At 45.5% G+C, this 18,356-nt stretch overlaps 2 protein-coding genes across 5 annotated transcripts in view; one reads left to right on the forward strand and one right to left on the reverse strand.

The window, feature by feature from the left end:
• Positions 1 to 6,903, forward strand: part of MKLN1 (muskelin 1) — a 103,315-nt gene extending 96,412 nt beyond the window's left edge. For both annotated transcript variants that reach the window (XM_088141421.1, XM_007427177.4), the window contains one exon: positions 730 to 6,903. In XM_088141421.1, coding sequence (XP_087997547.1) covers positions 730 to 851 — 122 coding nt within the window. In that variant the 3' untranslated portion in view covers positions 852 to 6,903. The remainder of the gene's footprint in view (positions 1 to 729) is intronic.
• A 2,315-nt stretch (positions 6,904 to 9,218) lies between these two features.
• Positions 9,219 to 18,356, reverse strand: part of PODXL (podocalyxin like) — a 64,355-nt gene continuing 55,217 nt past the window's right edge. For 2 of the 3 annotated variants that reach the window (XM_088141424.1, XM_088141422.1), the window contains exons 7-8: positions 18,156 to 18,323; positions 9,219 to 14,587 (exon numbers count right to left, since the gene is read on the reverse strand). In XM_088141424.1, coding sequence (XP_087997550.1) covers positions 14,393 to 14,587; positions 18,156 to 18,323 — 363 coding nt within the window. In that variant the 3' untranslated portion in view covers positions 9,219 to 14,392. The remainder of the gene's footprint in view (positions 14,588 to 18,155; positions 18,324 to 18,356) is intronic. The other variant, XM_088141423.1, reaches the window with a different exon arrangement.

The following is an 18,356-nucleotide window of genomic DNA, read 5'->3' on the forward strand; positions in this document are numbered from 1 at the left end:
GATTTGAAGGGAATATTAAGAGGCCCAGGCTAGATTTGTTTTCAGCAGTTGAACTCTTGGGTGATCAGCCTAGGGTTCAACAAATCAGTGCCTGCCTGCCCCCAGTCCTCCTGTTGAATCTCAGTGTTGCTTATTCTTTTTTCTATGATGAAAGTTAGCACTTCATCTAATGAAGCACTTATAAGGAGATCCTGTAGATGGGGGGTAGAGCATTCGTAAGGTCCCTGATTTGTCCCTTGCAGACCCAGTTAAAAAGCTCTCCATTGGAGAAGATCTTAGCATAAGTTCTATAAGAGTTCTGTATAACTCTCAGTATAAGAGTTCTTGTAAGAGTCGGCATATTCAGCCAACCCCGCCATTCTCCAGTCGGACTTTCCCCTGATGTGTCAGAGCCACAACTTCTACAACTCCCAGTTGGGGCTGCTGAGAATTCTAGAAGCTGCAGTCCAACTCATCTGGAGGACATCAGGTTGGGGAAGGCTAGATCAAATGTCAATCACACACTACACTCGTTAACCAGCCCACATATAAACTACCAAATTCTGCTTATGGAATGGAAACTGTATGCCCACCCTTTTCCTTCTGTATAGCCTTTGGTAAACAGTTCCTTGTGCTTCTCTGTAGCGCTTTCATAGAACCTTTGAAGTCAAAGAAACCATTGTATTTCATTATTCTGACATTCCACAAGTCCTTTCATCTCCCCTGTTCTTTTCTTCTCTCCATCTCCAGGGTTTTCAGATGTTGATCATGTCTACGCCCAACGAACTCAGCTCTTTGACACCTTGGTGAACTTCTTTCCCGACAACATGACCCCTCCCAAAGGCAATCTGGTGGAGCTCATCACACTGTGACAAGCCAGTTGCTGGGCACGTGGAAGGAAGAGGAGGACACTCTGGCTTTTCAGTATTTTTAATTTTTGTGTGTGTGCGCAGTGAGTGATTGGGGAACTGCAGAAATAGAGTAACCTGGTTTGGGGTGGGGCTTTATGCATAGGGCTAATAAAAAGGAATTGATATATTTCTGATAGGCTTGGGGATGGATGGATGGATGGATGGATGGATGGATATACATTCATTCATTCGTTCGTTCATTCATTCATTCATTCTCATTCACATTGATGCTTTTTAAAGATGAGTGAACATTGACATCCAGGGAAAAAATGGCACGGTTTTCTGAGTTTACAGGCCCCCAGGGTGCAAACTCAGGAGTTTGAGGATAGGTAATGCTTTTTTGAGTTGGTTGGTTCACTGCAGTTTTGTCCCCAGACTGATTTTGCTGATTCAAGCTTGCTTCTCAGCCTGCTGACCCCCTCCAGTAGCTGATGCAGGCACCCATAGAGTGGGTGGCGGGTGTAGATCAGACCTTTATTTTTGAACTGCTGTTGGAACTGAAAGGCCGGGCACGAGCTTGGGGGACCGTGCGCCATCTGGTGGCATGGGATGAGAAACAGGAGTCGGAAGGCTCTTAGGCTGACGTTAAGACAGATGTTGGCACCTGCCAAAATGGCGACCTCCCACCTTGCGCCTGTGGAGAAGAAGCAACGCTGGCCAGCTTGTTCCACCTGAAGTTTCTCACGCTAGAAAATGAAACCCCCCTGCACACACACCTTGGTTCCATTTATACATAGGAGTTTAGCAGCACGGAGAATTTCCATGCCAAAAGCCTGCTGCTTGTACAGCAGCTTGGGAGTTCAGCATAGTTCCACCCATATTCTCTTTGCAGTGCAAAGACATTGTAATTCGGGTTATGATCCATGAGCTCTAGCAATGGCTTTGGGGCTGTGTGTGAGCACGTGCACATATGTGCACGTGTGTGTGTTAGTTGGTTGCTTTGTAACCCATCCCTCTAACTTCCCTGATGACTATTTGCATGGGAAAGCTTTCCACATTTAGCCTGGCACAGTTGCACTGGGCTGGAAAAGTGTGGACAACCAAGTCGGTGCACACAAGACCAGAGAGTTTCACCCGGACACAGTCTCCAGCAGGCTACAGTAGTCCTATCGCTGGGTTGTGCCATAGCTGTAGTAGTGTGACTGTGGAGGGGAGGGGGCACAGTGTGATGGAGTTAGCGTTCTTTTAACATTCATAGAGGTGGACCTTCTGACACGGGATTGTAAACCCTCTCCCTCCATCCTATGGCAGTTCCTTGTTTCTTCTCCTTTCCATGGTTGGGTTTCTTGTGCTCTTAGATGTTGAGGCCAAGATGTTCATGGCGGAGATGCTATGTATCTCTCCCCCAACTAATGGTGTGACTGCCCAACAGATGTCACTCACATTGACTGCGGAAGAGATTCATCTGCTTTAAGCAGAATGGTCTTGCTTCTTCTGACCATAAAAGGGCATTGTAGTGAACTTCATCCTCACAAACCTTGTAGGTACGAGTTACGGTGTCCATTTCCTTTGCAATAAATACCAAACACCCCGTTTCCCAAAGATCTTGTCACCAGGGACCATGAGGAGAATAGCAAAAATTCAACAAGTTCTCAAGTTTTATCCAGTGTTCCTTAAGTCTTGCACTGAACTTGCTTGCTTTAATACACACACCCCAGCGTCCCCCAAAGAACAGGGCCGTTTGCTTCCGTTTGTTTCTCATTTGGATCTGTTCTCACGACTGTTTGTAAAATAAGAAAATGAATCAGGATATTGAGATCTCTCTGCTTTAGCTTCATAAATTTGGTGGAAATTATATCATGGAGGAAAGAGTAGCACCTGCGGGGGTACGTGTGAAAATCTGCAAGGTGGCGAGCACAGTGTTATAATAGAAGCCCTGCCCTTTTTGTACATGTATTTTCCATGCACACACAAAAAAGGGCAGGGCTTTGATCAGGGCCTTGCCTTCCATCTTGCCGATTTTCTCATACACATACACATACACATTCTCTCTCTCTCTCTCTTTTCCCCCCCCCTTGGAAACAATATATAATTTATTCCGTTTCCATGGTAATATGAAATGTCTTAAGCATAGCATTTAAAGGTTCCCTCTGGGAAGAAACATATTTTAGGCTAGTCAGGGTTCATAGATACAATGAGCTTCTCCCTCTTCAGTGTTAGGGTAGGGCCAAAAAAGATGGTGTGTTTTTGCCGTTTTGCTGTGTGGTTTGTGTTTTACAGTTTGGGATGGAAGCTGAGGAGCAAACCACACTGGTATTGCTCTTGGTTCCTTCCAGAAAAGAAAAAAAGGGCTCTGACCAGAGATTGGCATTCATAAAATGGTTGAGCGATCAGGAGTGGGGACCTGTGAACCACCAGGTGCTTTTGAAGGACACCTCCTGGCATCCCTTCCTGTTGGCTGTGCTGGCTGGGGAATTCTTTCCCCCCAGCATCTGGAGGGCTTCAGCTGCCCACCTCTGTTTAAAAGGGGTGACTGAGCTACCCCTCTGAAATTATTTCTTAGAACCTCCAGGGGACAGAAGAACAAAAGCCAAGCCAGATCTGCTCTGGAGAATCTGGATTTGGTGGGTTGGCAGAAATTGGTCTGTGGTGAGCTGGACATATGCCAGTACCACCACAGGCCAAGATTTTGGTGTCCACGCAAACTCCAGAGAACCTCAGGCTTTGTTCTCCTTCCTTTTCCCTATTCCAGGCTCAGTGAGAAGACTTTTACTCTTGCTTTTGATTAATCTCATTTTGTAATTTTGTTCAAACCAGTAATTGTGGTTTACATAAACCAGTGTCATAAGCCATTGTTTGATGTCGCTTTGCTTTTAAACTAGAAATTCTGACTCATTCAGAGGAAACAGGTTGGAATCCACCAAATGCAAAATTTACATTGCAAATGGCCTCATATCAGAGATGAAACTTGAATTCATGTGATAAATCCATGGTTGATGATGACATTTGAATGTGGCCAGTAAGTGCGGACTTAAATAAAATGATATATGTTTGTAGAATAGCCAAGTGCCATCTTTTAAAAATTACAGTTCTTTTTTTCCCCCCTTTTGTGAGGCACCTAGATTTTTAAAAGTTTTTTTTTCTATTTTAAATGAATATGCAGTTGTCAGGTATGACACAGGTGCCCGTATTGCAGCTGAACTTCAGTAGAGTCTTATCATCATCTTTAGCCCTCTTTAGATGAACCAGAAAAATTTGCCCAGTTTTTCTGAGTATAGATAGGACCGTGGTAGTCAGGGTTGACTTTTCCCCCCCTCAAGCTTATGATGCAGCCCGTGGGGCTGTTTTGAATGCATTGCATGGACCCATCTTTTACTCCCAGTAGTTTGCATGCCTTACTTCAGGACCCCCCTTTTCCCACTGAGTGCATGTTCATGTGGGATGGGACATGCTAATTGAATGAAGGATATAATGAGGCTCCCTTCAAAATGTTTATGCTGAGAGAGCACCAGCATCTCATAAACACACCTGCCCTTAACCACTAGCTGCAGTCATCCAAGCCATTCAGATGCAGAAGGTATCATCCAGGCTTCCAGACCATGGATCCAATAACACTTCAGCTGAAATCAGACCAAGGTTTGACTTCAGCTTTCCTTAGGCTAGTGCCTTTCAGATGTGTTGTGGCTACAAGCCTTTTTGGCCATGCTGATTGGCAAGCCCAGGGAAAGGCTGATTAACTTTGTTCACGACATCCCATTTTTTAATAACAACAAGTAAATTTGTTGTGGAAATCTTTCCGAGTAGAGCATGATGGTGGCAGCCCTTCCTACTTACAAGCTGGTATTTAAGGCAGGTAGTAGTCCTGTAGGCATCAAGAAACTCTTCATCGTTGGAACTTTTCTATCACCCTTCAGCAGAAGAAGGTGGAATAGGCTGATATTTCCTTTAATAATTTGGTCCAGCTAGTGACTTGGCCATTCAATCAGTGCAGGACATTTCTGGCCAAGTAGATTTCTCTAGATGTGTTAAAGTCTTGGGCTGGTCAGAAGTATTAAGAGATGTATGATATGTGGACTTCAGTGGGGTGAGAGAATAGACCCCAAATGAGTGAAGGTTCTCCAAAAAGATCCTTTTGCCCAATGTTGGGTCATTGCCCCCTTTTATTGCAACTCCTCTTGTGATACACCCCACATGCTTCAGGAGGATCCCCCAAATCTCAAGAGAGGAGCATATCTTGGGGAGGACAGATTAGAAAGTCCTGCATGAGAGAGACCAGGAAATGGGAAGGTGTCCTTGAGTGAGGATGTCTTTCAACTTCTAGGTCTTAATCTGAATTCTCGGATATGATTCTTTAGAAAAGGGAAAGCAGACAATAAAGGTCAGTTCTGCCTTTAGAAATCCTGTATGGCAACTTGCTGAAGCTCTCTGAAGAGGAAGTGTGTCTTTAGCAGCCCCTGAAACCTCACCCAAAGAAGGTCGTCAGAACCTTTTAAATCACTGTGTATGACATTTAATGAGCTCCTAGAGAAAACCAAGTTCATTTTCCACCCCATCTTGTAATTTTGATGCAGATCTAACTGGGCAGTTTGGCAAAGAGGTGGTAACTTCTTGTTATACCTGTGGGATCAATTTCTTCTTGGCACATTTGGTTTTTGCCCTCCCTTTCCCTAATCTTATGCCATCCAAAGGTGGGCTGGGAATACTGATAGTCTTAAAATACTGAAAGGTGCCATGCTGAAGAATGAGCTATGCCCTTTTAATGGAACAGTTTTTAGCTCCTTATGGCGTAGTTCCAGTGTCAAAAAGCCCCACAGAATTGATTGGTGTTGACTTGCTGCATTGGGTCAACCAGGAAAAGATATGTTCTTTTGTGTCTTCAAGACAATGGAAACCGCGCGGCCCATCACATTTGATTGTAGAAGCTCCGAATAATTTGACAGGAACAGGGATGAGTGGTGAAATCCACCCTCTTAATTCTCAACTTTCTTTCCCCCAAATTAAGATGTCCAGATTCTCTGGTGAAAGACATGACAAAGCAATATTTAACCTGCTCGTGTGGACGTTGCGCTGGGAGAAATTACCAGGGCTGGAGTTCAACAGATTGACTTGGTCAACTTGATTGTCTTCTCTAAGAGTGAAACAAAAGAAGTAGAGACGTGCCCTGTGAAATGGTGTGTGTGTGTGTGTGTGAGAGAGAGATTTCCCTGGCCAGGTGCTTTTTGACTGCAAGGGTCTCAGGTTGGAGAAGCAATCTGAAGGATCACAAGCGGTAGTGGAAGATGTGGGAGGTTAACAATTTTATTAAAAAAAAAAAGAATTAAGAAAAAACCTAGCTTAGAGGCAGGGCGAACCAAAGGCATTTAGTACCAAAGGCACCACAGCTACTTGGTCCCCTCCAGGATGAGCTAAAATGGAGTTCGGCCAGATTGTGCAAATCAGACTGAAGTGCCCATTGCCATTGTGACACAGTGTGCGTGTGGGATAACCAGTAGTCCCAACAGAATGTGTTCCATGGGTTGTCATCTCCGCTTTTGTCACGAAGCTCCTTCCAGTTCTTGGATTTGCCATCCAGTTGCAGCTGGGTGCAGATCGCCGTGTGAGATGGCTTTCTCTGCCACGCTCACCCCTATGGGCATCTCCAGATGTTCTTTTCTCCGCCCGCAGCCCTTAACTTTGCTTTCCGCCTCCCAGCCCCTCACTGTTTGGTCGTATGATTGTTCTCCCAGGTTGAAGATGTATGTAAGAATGACTCTGGGGTTCGGGGTGGGGAGAGAAGAGCAATTCCCAATGTAGAATTTTGCTGTATGTAATGTATATACGGAGAGAGAATGTATTTTGTTCATTTTTTTTTCTTAATAAAAAGAAATTATGCCAAACTTGGATTTTTGCTATGGGAGTTCCTGGAAACCTTCTCCTGCTTAGGAGTTTGCTCTTTTATTATGTAGTTACACGCCAATTGTTAAAAAGAAAATGTGATTACAAATACCGAATTGTATTTTCACACTAAAATCCAGTTCCTGTGCATCAAATTCCTGCCATAAACATGCAGAAACAAATCCCTCAATATGTATAGGTGGGTTCCTTGGCTGCCAGAGTTGTTCTCACACCAGTCAGTCAGTCAGTCAGTCAGTCAGTCAGTCAGTCAGTCAGTCAGTCAGTCAGGTGCATTTAGGATTCACCTCCAACCTGGCGCCCACTGTGCATATTGGGAATTTCCAATCAGCAAGGCCAAAGGCTTCTCCATTGGCCATACAAGAAACATTTGGATAGCAGATCATGGTGCTGGTTGGGAATTATGGAAACTGCAACTGAAACACATTGGGAAGATGCCTGGTTGAAAAGTTTCTGTGGGAATCCTGCAGGAGACACTCGGGAGAGGTGGCCCCACTCGATACAGCATCAGCGATTGACTTGCAATGGTAGGTGCCTCTGTCCATGTTTTTATCACTGTGGGCTGTCCATAGTCACTGCAGGGAGATAGGTGGCCTCATTGTAGAATCACACGCTTGGAAGGTGCCTCGGAGATCTTCTCATCCAACACCCTCAGACAGTCCCAGACAAATGGCTATGCAACCTTTCCTTGAAGACCTCCAACCATGGAGCACCCACAACTTTGTAGGCAGGCTGTTCCACTGCTTCGTCGCTCTCACAGTCGGGAAATTCCTCCTTGTTTTGAGTTTGGATCTCCCTTTGTAAGTTTTCACCGGTCGGTCCTTGTCCTATCCTGGGGCACCATGGAGAATAATAAATCCACACCATCTTCTCTGCGACGGCTGTTCAAAGATTGGAAAACTGCCATGGTTTCTCCCCATGGCCTTCTCTTCTTTGGCCTACACATATCCAGTTCCTTTAACCATTCTATAAAATGGGATGAGAGACATTTGCAGAAGGAGCATTTACTTAGACCAGTGTTTTTCAACCTTGGCAAGTTTAAGATGTGTGGACTCCAACTCCCAGAATTCTGGGCCATGGCTGGCTGGGGAATTCTGGGAATTGGAATCCACACATCTTAAACTTGCCAAGGTTGAAAAACACTGATTTAGGCCAACAATATAAATGGTATATATAAAGAAATAAATATGCCTCCCTTTTATAGTCCTTTAAGCACATGGCTAGATAGGACCCCCAGTTGTGTAAACTCTAATGTGGGATTATGAAGCATTGGGAGGGACAGCAGAGTTTATCCAGTCCAACCTCCTGCTTGGTGCAGGAACTGCTAAAAGCTCTCTTGGAAGACCTCCACCGAGGGGGAACATACCCATTGATGAGGCTATCTGTTCCATCAGCAGACAGCTTGTACAGCCTGGATACCTAACCTGACATTATTTCCTGTAGTTTAGGGTGCTGTCTTCTGGGAGATTGTAATGGGCAGAAGGAATGACTTGGAGGAACAGGAGGAAAAGCCGCAACCAAGGCAAGGCTCAGATAAGAGAAATCTGAGTCCAAGGCAGAAATGTAATTTGAGGAAGCGTTTCAAACAGGACCCTCCCTAGTTCTCATGAAGATGGAGGGAGGGAGAGGGGAAGTGCATTCAGACTTGCAAGATTCTGTTACTCTAACTTTATAATAAAAGGAGTATTAGCTTGCATGATTTTGATTTCCTAGTCTGGTCTATCTTGAAGGGCTGACAGAGGACAAATCCATTTCCTCCTCTGTATGACCATTGTTTAGATGTCTGACGGTAGCCCTTCTCTGAACTGGCTCCATTTTGTCAGTGTGTTCCAGGTGGGGCCTGGCCAAGAAGGGCAAATCCCATAAACTGGACTCTTAGGTTCCAGTTAATACATCCAAAAATAGCATTTGCCTTTTTAGCAGCTGCATCACACTGTTGGCTCATGTTGAACATAGGATCTACTAGCAACCCCCAGATCCTTTTCATCTGTATTATGGCTAAGCCAGATCATTCCTATGTTCAGCACCATTCATTTTGCTACAGAGATGCAAGATGTTGCATTTCTCCATGTTAAATTCCATCCAGTTCATTTCAGCCCAGATTCAAGCTTGCCTTAGAGATTTTTGAATTTGCAGACGCACTTCTGTCCAGAATCTTGTGTCAATTTCATTCGATGACCTTAATTCTAATCCTGTGCAAGAGGACAAAACATTTCTCTAGTCACTTTTTCATCTCATACTTCTTTTTAAAAGTCTCCATCCTTGTTTTTTTCCCCCCACTTAAAGCTCTGAAACACCTCTAAAACTTTTCCCATAGTCAATGTTGATACTGAAGTTACATCCCGACCAAGGGGTGGGGGGTAAGTGTGGGCATGGGCTGCATGTAAAACTAAATTTTGAAGCACAGAAAACTGTAGGCTTAGAACTAAAACTAAATTCTGCCAACAGCACCCCCCCCCCCCCCCCGGCTAATACATTGGCAAGAGAAGTCAACACTCCACAAAAGAAGTTTTTTTTTTAATTTGACAGTAATAAGCAATTTCTTCAAAATATACTTTGTAGGAAAATGTAACCATACTTTTTACAGTCCAGTCTCTTTTTAGAATTCCAGTGTATACCTGACTCCTGTTTCAGCACAAAATGTGCCATGGAAAACTATACAACGTGGGCCCAGCACCCAAATTTTTATTACAATCAGAAGGGGCTAAATGTACGCCACAGTCCATTCAGATTACAAAAATAGTCAGAGGCCCAGTAAGGTGCAGCGTGGGAGATCCAGATTCAAATCTCTCTTAAGGCTTAAAGAGCATCCCGTGGCCCAAATTGCACATTCCTAGAAGCATGGAAGAAGCATCAGAAGCACGTTCTTAGACACAAGGAAGGGGCCCTTCCAAATGTTCTGAACTTGGAACAAAACTTGCGTTCTCGTCACAGAAGTCTGAAACGAAGTGTTTCAACCTGAAACTGGGTCACTTCAAACGTTCCACGCTTCAGAAAGAGAAGGATATTGCAAGAACTTTGTTTTAAGTTCAGAAGTAGACATTTGAACTATTTTGGATTTTGGTGTGATGGAACACAACATTCTCTATTGTGGTGGAAAATCTGGACCAAAGCTGCTTGATCTTAGTCTTCAGACGAGACCATTTCTCATTTCATTTGGTGCCCGTCCCTAATTCATAGCTTAATCTGCTTCTTGGGGTTTATGCAATACAAAGCATGATAAACACAATAATAACAACAAATTTTTTTAAAAAATCTGCAGGTAGATAATGGTAGAAGATTACCTCTTTGATTTGTATAAAGGTTGTGTTAGTGGGTGGGGGGAATGGAATATTTTGGCCCCAGCACAATCAAAGCTGCGAACAACCTGTGCTTTTATTCATTCCTGAATGGAAATGAGCAGAGTCTTCTTACTCTGTGCCGCTACGGTTTATCTCGTTTGCTGTAACGTGGATCCTGGAAAAAACATGCTGGTAGTGTAACAAAAATAACTTGAACCCAATGGATTGGATTGTTGAATTGAGTTTGTGCAGGTGCTTGCTCCAAATCAGTGTTTCTCAACCTTGGCAACTTGAAGATGGGTGGACTTCAACTCCCAGAATTCCCCAGCCAGCCATGCTGGCTGGGGAATTCTGGGAGTTGAAGTCCACCCATCTTCAAGTTGCCAAGGTTGAGAAACACTGCTCTAATCTCTCAGATCAGACCTGAGCATGGCTTGCCAAGCTGCTTAAGATGTGTCTTGTCCATCATTTAGAGTTGTGACTTCCTTCTCAAATAAATGGCCAAATAGACCCTATTTCTAACAGGGTGTGCCAAAGTACCCTTTGTTTTAAAAAAGCCCCATTCTCACCATCTAGGCAGCGTAAATCCACCTTTTAAGGAAAGGAAGTTTATCTGAGATTCCACCCATCCTGTTATCTCTTTCTCTTCCCAGAGATCTTTCACGTGGGTGGGGTTAAGCCCGGGTTTTACTATTAACAAGTTTTATCGGTTTTATCGTTCTTTTCAGCAGTTTCCTTCAAATTATTTTTCTTGGCAGACCCAACGTCTTCCAACTTCCCTGTCTTCTATACAAACAGGAGAGAAAAGGGCAGCGTTGACGGACTCCGAAGGATGGCTCTGGGTCTGCCTCTTTGCGACCCTGTGTGTCTCGAAGACACCGCAGGGACGCAAAAACCATTTTTTCCCATGATTAAAGGCCAAATTTGACTTTGGAAAGCACCGCTTGTGACGTCGGAAGGATGGCACAGTATGTTTTCTGGAGGAACAGGTCACGGCAAACATTGCAAAATGGTTTGAACAAGGCTGGAGCAGTGAACGTGGCCCAATTCCATGGCCTCTATCCTGGAACACCCCACCGTTTTGGGCCAGCGGTAAATCCCACTAATAAATCTTCAGAAGTGACTTCTTCCCCACTTGCATCAGACCTGTAAGGTGAGAAACACACGACCTCACCTGTAGTATAGCTGCCTAAGGCTACTGGGTTGGACTCCCATAAAAACAGGATCCTTAAGCATAAAGAAAGGATGGCATTCACAATTCACTTTCAGGACGCTGCCCTTTAAGGCAGAATCCGGCGGTTTTCAGTTGCACCCCTAGTTTTGCTCACTTTCTTAGTGCCCTCTACTATGGCCAGATTCCCAACCAATTCCTTTGAGGACGGCCACTGAGAGCTCAGATTTCCAGGATGCTAATCCAAACTATCTCTGGAAGTCTCTTTGCTTGCAACTCCACCCCCACCCCCCACTACAAACCAACCACCAACCACCACCAGGTTGTTCAATGACAAAAGCAAAAGCTGATGTTTGCAAAAATGTAAGCCCGAAATTGGCTGGCCTCCGTTACCCATCCTTGTCATACATTATGGGTTTCTCCAAGCCTGTGAAGAGAGACAACCGTTTGCCAAGCTCGGTGTGACATCAACATCCACCCATTCTTCCTTGACCATGAAGAGCCACCTCCCCAGTGCACAGTGGGTGGTTAGTGAGAGGATCAAGAAAACTCCACCCTAAAGAAAGTTAAGTCAGGTGCTAACGAAAATGTATCCAGTTGCTAAGAATTCTACAACCTAACCCTTTCCCCCTTTCAATAAATCTAGTTAAAGAAGACCGTGAGAATCTTGTATTTTGGTTGCAAGCAACTCCTCAGGGCTTAACAGAATGCACCTGAAAGGGCTTTGCACAGAGGTCCTTTGCTCAGTTCAATGGTGGACCCAACATTTATCACTGAAAGCTTCCTAAAATGATGGAAGAAAGAGTAAAGATTCTTCTTGTTTAGTATGCATAGTTTTAGGATAAAAGGAAGAAGAACACCTCTTCAAGCTTCTTTTTTCTTGTAAAGAACAAGTATTCTGGCCAATTCAAGAAATCTACTCCAGGGGCATGTAACTTTTTTCAGGCCAGGGGGCACACTCTGAAAAGTAGGCAGCACTAGGGCAAAATTAGATATGAGTTAATTTCCATTTAGAGTTAATTAAAAGCATCCTAATTAAATGGAGCTAATGATTGCTCCCTAGGCATAAAATCATTTTCCCCCTTCAACCCAATTAAGAATTACCCTTACGGTGACCCTTTTTTGAGGGTCTCTGGGTTGCGCATCCAATCTTGTTGAAGTGATTCAAATTAAATACTGCAGCAACGTTCACGGTTCTGTATATAGATGAAATAATAACAGGATTGGGGCAGAGGCATCGACAACGGCTGTGTTCAAAGAACACACGGAATCGCTTCAGTTAAAATTCACACAATTTATGAGGCTCGGTTCATTTTAACCTTCAATTTTTTGGCTTAGGGTGCGGTGTGAGTTTCTAGTTCAACATATTGTGCAGTTCCAGAAAATGTTAACTCAGCATTAAGCATATTGCGAGAGGCAGGTGGGAGGAGGAAGAAGAGTAGTTTAACCTTTTCATTCCTGGCACAAGTGCCATTCAGGGGGAAAAAAAATAATAATGCATGAATGATTTAGAGCACTCAGTGGCAGTATCCTACCAATGCTGGCCGTGTTCCCAAAAAGCAAAGCAGGATCAATATTTGGATGGGAGGCCACCAGGAAAATCCAGAGCTACAGGCTAGACTGGAGGTTGAACAGTGTCTGAGAAGAGGGCAATGGCAAACCCCTTCTATATCGTGGCCAAGAAAAATACATGGACACGTCCTTAACTGGAGGTGTTTAAACACTGGCCAGGTGGTCCTCTATCAGGGATGCTGCAAGAGTAGGAGTCGGACTACATGATCTCCCAAGGTCTCTTCCAACCTTTATGCTTCTGGGTAGTCATCAGTGACCTACTGTATATGGAGAAGGATCTGGAGATAACCTGGATGAAAGAGGAACAGCTCATCCGTTCCTTCATCCGTTCCTCTAAGTGGAACATATCTACGTCTGTGTGGATAAGGCATCTGGGAAAAGATGAACTGTTATAGCCCCCAACACACACACACACACCCTGGAGACCCCCCAGTTGGGGAGAACCGCAGGTTGGGGAAGGTTTACGGATAAACGGTGGATGCATGCCAAGGCACAACTCGCCCCCTTCTTCTTCCAAGCGAAGAACGACGGTTTCAACCTGGGCGGACTTCGTATTGCTATTGCTTTTATGGCAGGCTCAAAACAACCCCCCCACCCCCCCAGCCCTGCAGCTCCTGCAAGCCGATTAATACTCCCCCCACGCACATTCGGCTTCTCCTTTATTTAATCCTGGATGTAGCTGCAGAAGCTTGTCTCTAAAAACGTGCTGCGCTTCTCACTTTCCCAGTGCAAAGTGCTTTGCTCTCCCCTGCGGAAAGCGGCACCTTTGACCCCCCCCCGGTCCCTTCCCCAAACCATCACGTTTTGCACAACCCATCTGAAGGCCAAGCCCACCGTGTTCACAAGGCTTGCCTTCCACGGCCAGTGCTTGTGTGCTGTGCAATGGTCAAGAACAGAGTTAACTCTTCTATTTCCTCCCTGGATCGTCTTTCCAGAGTTTCTGAAAACACCCCCAGGAAAAATCCAGTTCTGAAAAGAGAGAAGGAGCTTTCACCAACGTCTGTCCTATTTGGGCCAAATTTAATCTCCTGTTCCGCCCAAGCTGTAGCTCTAAATGAGGGCAAATCATGAAAATCCGCATAAACGATTGTGTTGCTGCATAGAGTATCCCACTTCAGCTTGCCATACCAGAGAAAAAAATATCATTTCCCCCCTCCCTACCCCAGAAATCTTGCTCTAATTCCATTTTCTCAGATTTAATCTGGCCACACCCAGCTCATTCTGTCGCCATGAGGACTAGAGACTCGCTTCCTGCTAAAACATGTCAGAAAGAATGTCTGTATCCAGGACAACCCCTGATATTTCTCCAGATCCCCCACTACTGAAACCTCTCTGACCCTAAGCCATGCTTAAATAGGAGGCACTGTTCTTAAAAATGGGTACACATACATATAACTTTGCTCAGAAAGCCAATGGGTTTAAAAATAATATTAATAATAAAAATTCACAAAAATTTGGCAGGCTCCTGCCGCTAAACCTTCGTATCGTGCCCTTACGGCACATCCTCCCCGCATCGGCACTTGTGGCTGAAGATTTGAGTTTTCCATCTTTAAAGGGGCGGGGGGGGAGTTGCTAGCATGAAGTTCAATCTTGTTTTATCCTCACATCTCCTCCCCACCCTTTTTTTTTTTTTTTTAAACTCCAACTTATAAATGGGTGTCTTCTTCCTCATCCAGATCCTCCTTCGTGAGGCTGTCCATGGGGACGATCCAGCTGTCTCCAAGCTCCCCGTTCAAGTTGACCTTCTTTTCCTGCATCTCGGATAACGTCTCCATCACTTCCAAGGTGGGGTTGTCGTGATAGCCGTTCTCAATGGTGTGAAGTTCTTCCGTCAGGCGCTGCTGTCAGGAGAGGAAGGAAAGAGATGCCAAGCGTCGCCATGCTGGAAACACCCAGCCTGGCTCTCACACTCCACCGGATCTCAGACCCATGCTCCACCCCCGGGCAGTCCCAGGCCACAGCAATGGCGTACTGGAAGACATGCTAGGAGGAGAACGGAGTTCGTTCATGGCTGCCCAAAATCAGAAGGAGCCTTGCAGCCCCTAGAATGTATTTGATGAAAAGGTGTCCTGTGACTGACCTGCATTTTTTTATTGCCACCTGGCAGAGAGGCTGCTTAGCTAAACGAGGTCTTCCTGTTTACTGCTGCAAGCTGTAAGAGAATAATTCTCCTCTTCTGTCAGGCCAGTGCCTGCTAGACGCTTCATCCCCATTAATATCTACCTTCCTTTGCTGATGCCTAAACTGAGCAACTCTGGGAGGGAGGGACGAGAGAGGTTGGAGGGCTATAAACAGCCCACAAAAGCAACTCCTTTGAGTCGAATTCCAGAGACCGTCCCGACCTGGGCTCACTGCGGCTATTAGGGCAGGATCCCTGGTGCTGTAAGTACAGTAATCAATGAGGACAATTTAAGCCAACATGAGGCTGTTTGTTTCGGTCCCGGCATCTCCTTTAACGTCCCCCTGCTCCGGTCTCCGTCCTGCACATTCTAAACCAGCCAGCAACCCACGAATGTCAGAAAACGAACGGCAGATGCTCTGGTGAGCTACAGGCCACGTCCTCAGGTGGACGGAGGGGAACCCACGTTCTCCTCTCCCAGCCACTCTCTGCATCTGAGGACGTGAGCTGAAGCTCGCAAATGCTTATGAAGCCTTTTAATAAAAATTGGGAATCTGGAGAGGGGCGAAGAGACTTCTGGTGTTTCAAAGGGTCCCGAAGACCCGGCTCTTCGCTCAGGCCCTTGGCGGGCGTGTTGAAGCCTCCTTTCCCTCTTCTTCTTCGTTCCCATCTGGGTGTGTAATCTTTGCCATCTTTGTTCCTTTTTGTGTTGTTTTCTTGTTTTTAACGGTTTTTAACCATTTGTCAACTGCCCAAATTCACTGGGGGGTGGGTGGCATATTAATCATGATCAGCATCCTCCTCCTCATCCCACTTGGGAAATAGCTTGTTTCTATTGGACAAGGGGGTGATTTTTAGGGGTTTTTTTTTATTTAAACCTTTCGGGGGCTGGCTGAAAATTAGCTTCCCCGTTGCTTCCGAACTCAGCATGAAAAGCTCTCTGAATTATGAGCAAACCCTGCCCTCTTGTGGATGTCAGCTGCAGCAACAACAGCAGCTGGTAACTCCAGGGGTTTGGGCAGATGTCCTCAGGTACTGCCCTGCAGGTATGCTGAGACTACAACTCCCATGCTGGTTGAGAATTCTGGGAAGGGGTGTCCCTAACACCCGGACGCCAACACATTGGAGAGGGCTACTTTGAGCTCAAGTCAATCTTCGAGGAACGGTCTTTTGAGCAAAGAGAGAGGACTTTAAAAAGAGTAAACGTTTCATCATCAGGGGTATCTTTTGCATGTCTATTCCAGCTTCATCTTCGTGTATTCGACTCCCCCACCCCACCTTCTGTACAATTTTGCACCCTCTTGCGCTCAATTCCTTTTACAGTGGTACCTCGGGTCACGAACGCTTCTGTTCACGACCAATTTGGGTCACGAACAGCACCGTTCGCAAAATTTTGCGTCCGTTCGCGAACGCTGGATCGGGTGACGAACCAGATCCGTGGCCATTTTCCCTGCCGTGACACGTGGTCGTGGCTCCCTGTAGGGAGGGGGACTCTCCCTCCAAGCAATAACCGCCTCCCCACCCGCCTTCCTGTCCTCCACGCCAGAAGTCGCGTCGAGCAAGGTTAGCGTTCTCTCTCTTCGTGCTGTACTTTGTGTCATATTTTTGCGGTTTTAAAAAAAACCAACATATGGTTCAGAACGGATTAACCGTAATTACATTGAACCTTATGGGGAAATTTGATTCGGGTCGCGACCAATTCGGGTTGCGACCAGAGTTGCAGAATGAATTAAGTTGGTGAACCGAGGTACCACTGTACTTCCAAGATCTCCGTTTCTGGTTTAGGCAGCCTCTCCTTCCATAAAGTGATGAAGTTGGTTCATTTCTCATCCACCTCACTGAGGAGCTCTTTAGGGCAGCTTTTAATGAAACACAAAATTCCACCCAAAGTACTGAAATCAAGTCTCCTTCAGGTCAAGCTTGACACCAGTACATCTGTTGGGACTGTAATGCCCGAGATTCCCAGCCTGGCATTCAAAAGCAAAGTACTACTACCAAACCCATGGGGCAAATGTCCTAGCAAGAAAGTCACTAGGCACTATCCTAGGAAGGAACCTCCATAGACTTCAATGGTGCTTATTTCTGAACAAGCATAGGATTGAACAAGCCGATAGGATTGGATTTGCAGAGGACTGGAGTCTTAAGAGCCTACAGAAAATGCTGTCAACAAACAAAATCTATCCTTGGGGACATCACTAAATAGAAAAGTCAGGATTCTTCTGAGCCAAACTCAACTCCCAAGAAGGACATCAACACAGCAACAGCACAGTCATGGTTTGGCGCTGTTTTTCTCACCAGGTTCCTTTCCGAGTACCCAGTTTTGTTGATGTTTCTGAGATAGCCCAATGGTGTCCCAACCCAATGGTGTCCCAACCAAATACCAACTGGATCTGAACCTACAGAGCAGTGTTCCTTAACCTGGGCAACTTGAAGATGGGTGGGCTTCAACTCCCAGAATTCCCCAGCCAGCATGGCTGGCTGGGGAATTCTGGGAATTGAAGTCCACCCATCTTCAAGTTGCCAAGGTTGAGGAACATTGCTATAGAGCTTCCAAGACCAGCCAAAGTCAGCTAGAGGCTGCCTTCTGCTCAAGCTAAAAAAAAAAGGTCCATTAAAGAAATCTTGCCGGGCTTAGAAATGTTGGGAGGGGTTGCCACAAAATGGGTACCGTCCTTTGGGGTGGATTTCACATACTTACTTAGAACATGTATTTATTTAAGATACTGATATGACTGCCAACTCAAACGATGTGCCTCTGGGCATGGAGGGCTACCAATGAAAATGTTAAAATAGTGCTCTAGGATACTGGCTGGGCAAATTCCCATGGAGGTAGAGAGTCCTTCAAAAATCTGGCCCCACTGAGATTCCAGATTTACCCTTGTGTTTTAATTTAGGCCTATAAAGAAATAAATGAGGAATGTGATTGGGCTTCCTGACCTCCGTGAGCAGAAACCCTCGTTGTGGCATGCTGGCTTTCTGTATTCTCAAGCAATGACACCAGGACAGTGTTCATAATGTGCAAGTCTAAGCAGACATAGCTGGGGAGCATGAGTTTAGGAGTGCCTTCAAAAGTCCTCAACTCAAAAGTTGAGAACATCGTTGAAAAGGTCACTCCCGTTTTGGGGCGTGCAGCCAATTTTTCTCAGAACGTTTTGCAAACCTGCCAGGACACATCAGGAATACAAACATGGAACAATCCTGGTCAAACTGAAAGATACGGCCAGCCTCCTTAAAGAGTGTTAGCTGCTCTAAAGAGAAGCTAACACTCTTAGTCCCGCATTTTTATTTACCTGGTCCTTCCTCTGAGAAATACGTTGGTGACAGCAGCCATAGACGGCAGCTACGAGGAGCAGAGACGCCGCCATGCAGATGATGGTGATAATCAGAGGGAGGCTGAGATGGTCCGTGGGCTCAGCGTCCAGGGGTTGGCCACCGTGGGTGATGTTGTTAACTCCAAGCTGTTGAAAGAAGATCTGGTAAAAGAGAGCTCC

This window comes from Python bivittatus, unplaced genomic scaffold (assembly GCF_059951505.1).
Source record: "Python bivittatus isolate LINGU-HERP-01145 unplaced genomic scaffold, Pbiv_v1 ctg000330_np1212, whole genome shotgun sequence".
Classification (NCBI taxonomy): domain Eukaryota; kingdom Metazoa; phylum Chordata; class Lepidosauria; order Squamata; family Pythonidae; genus Python; species Python bivittatus.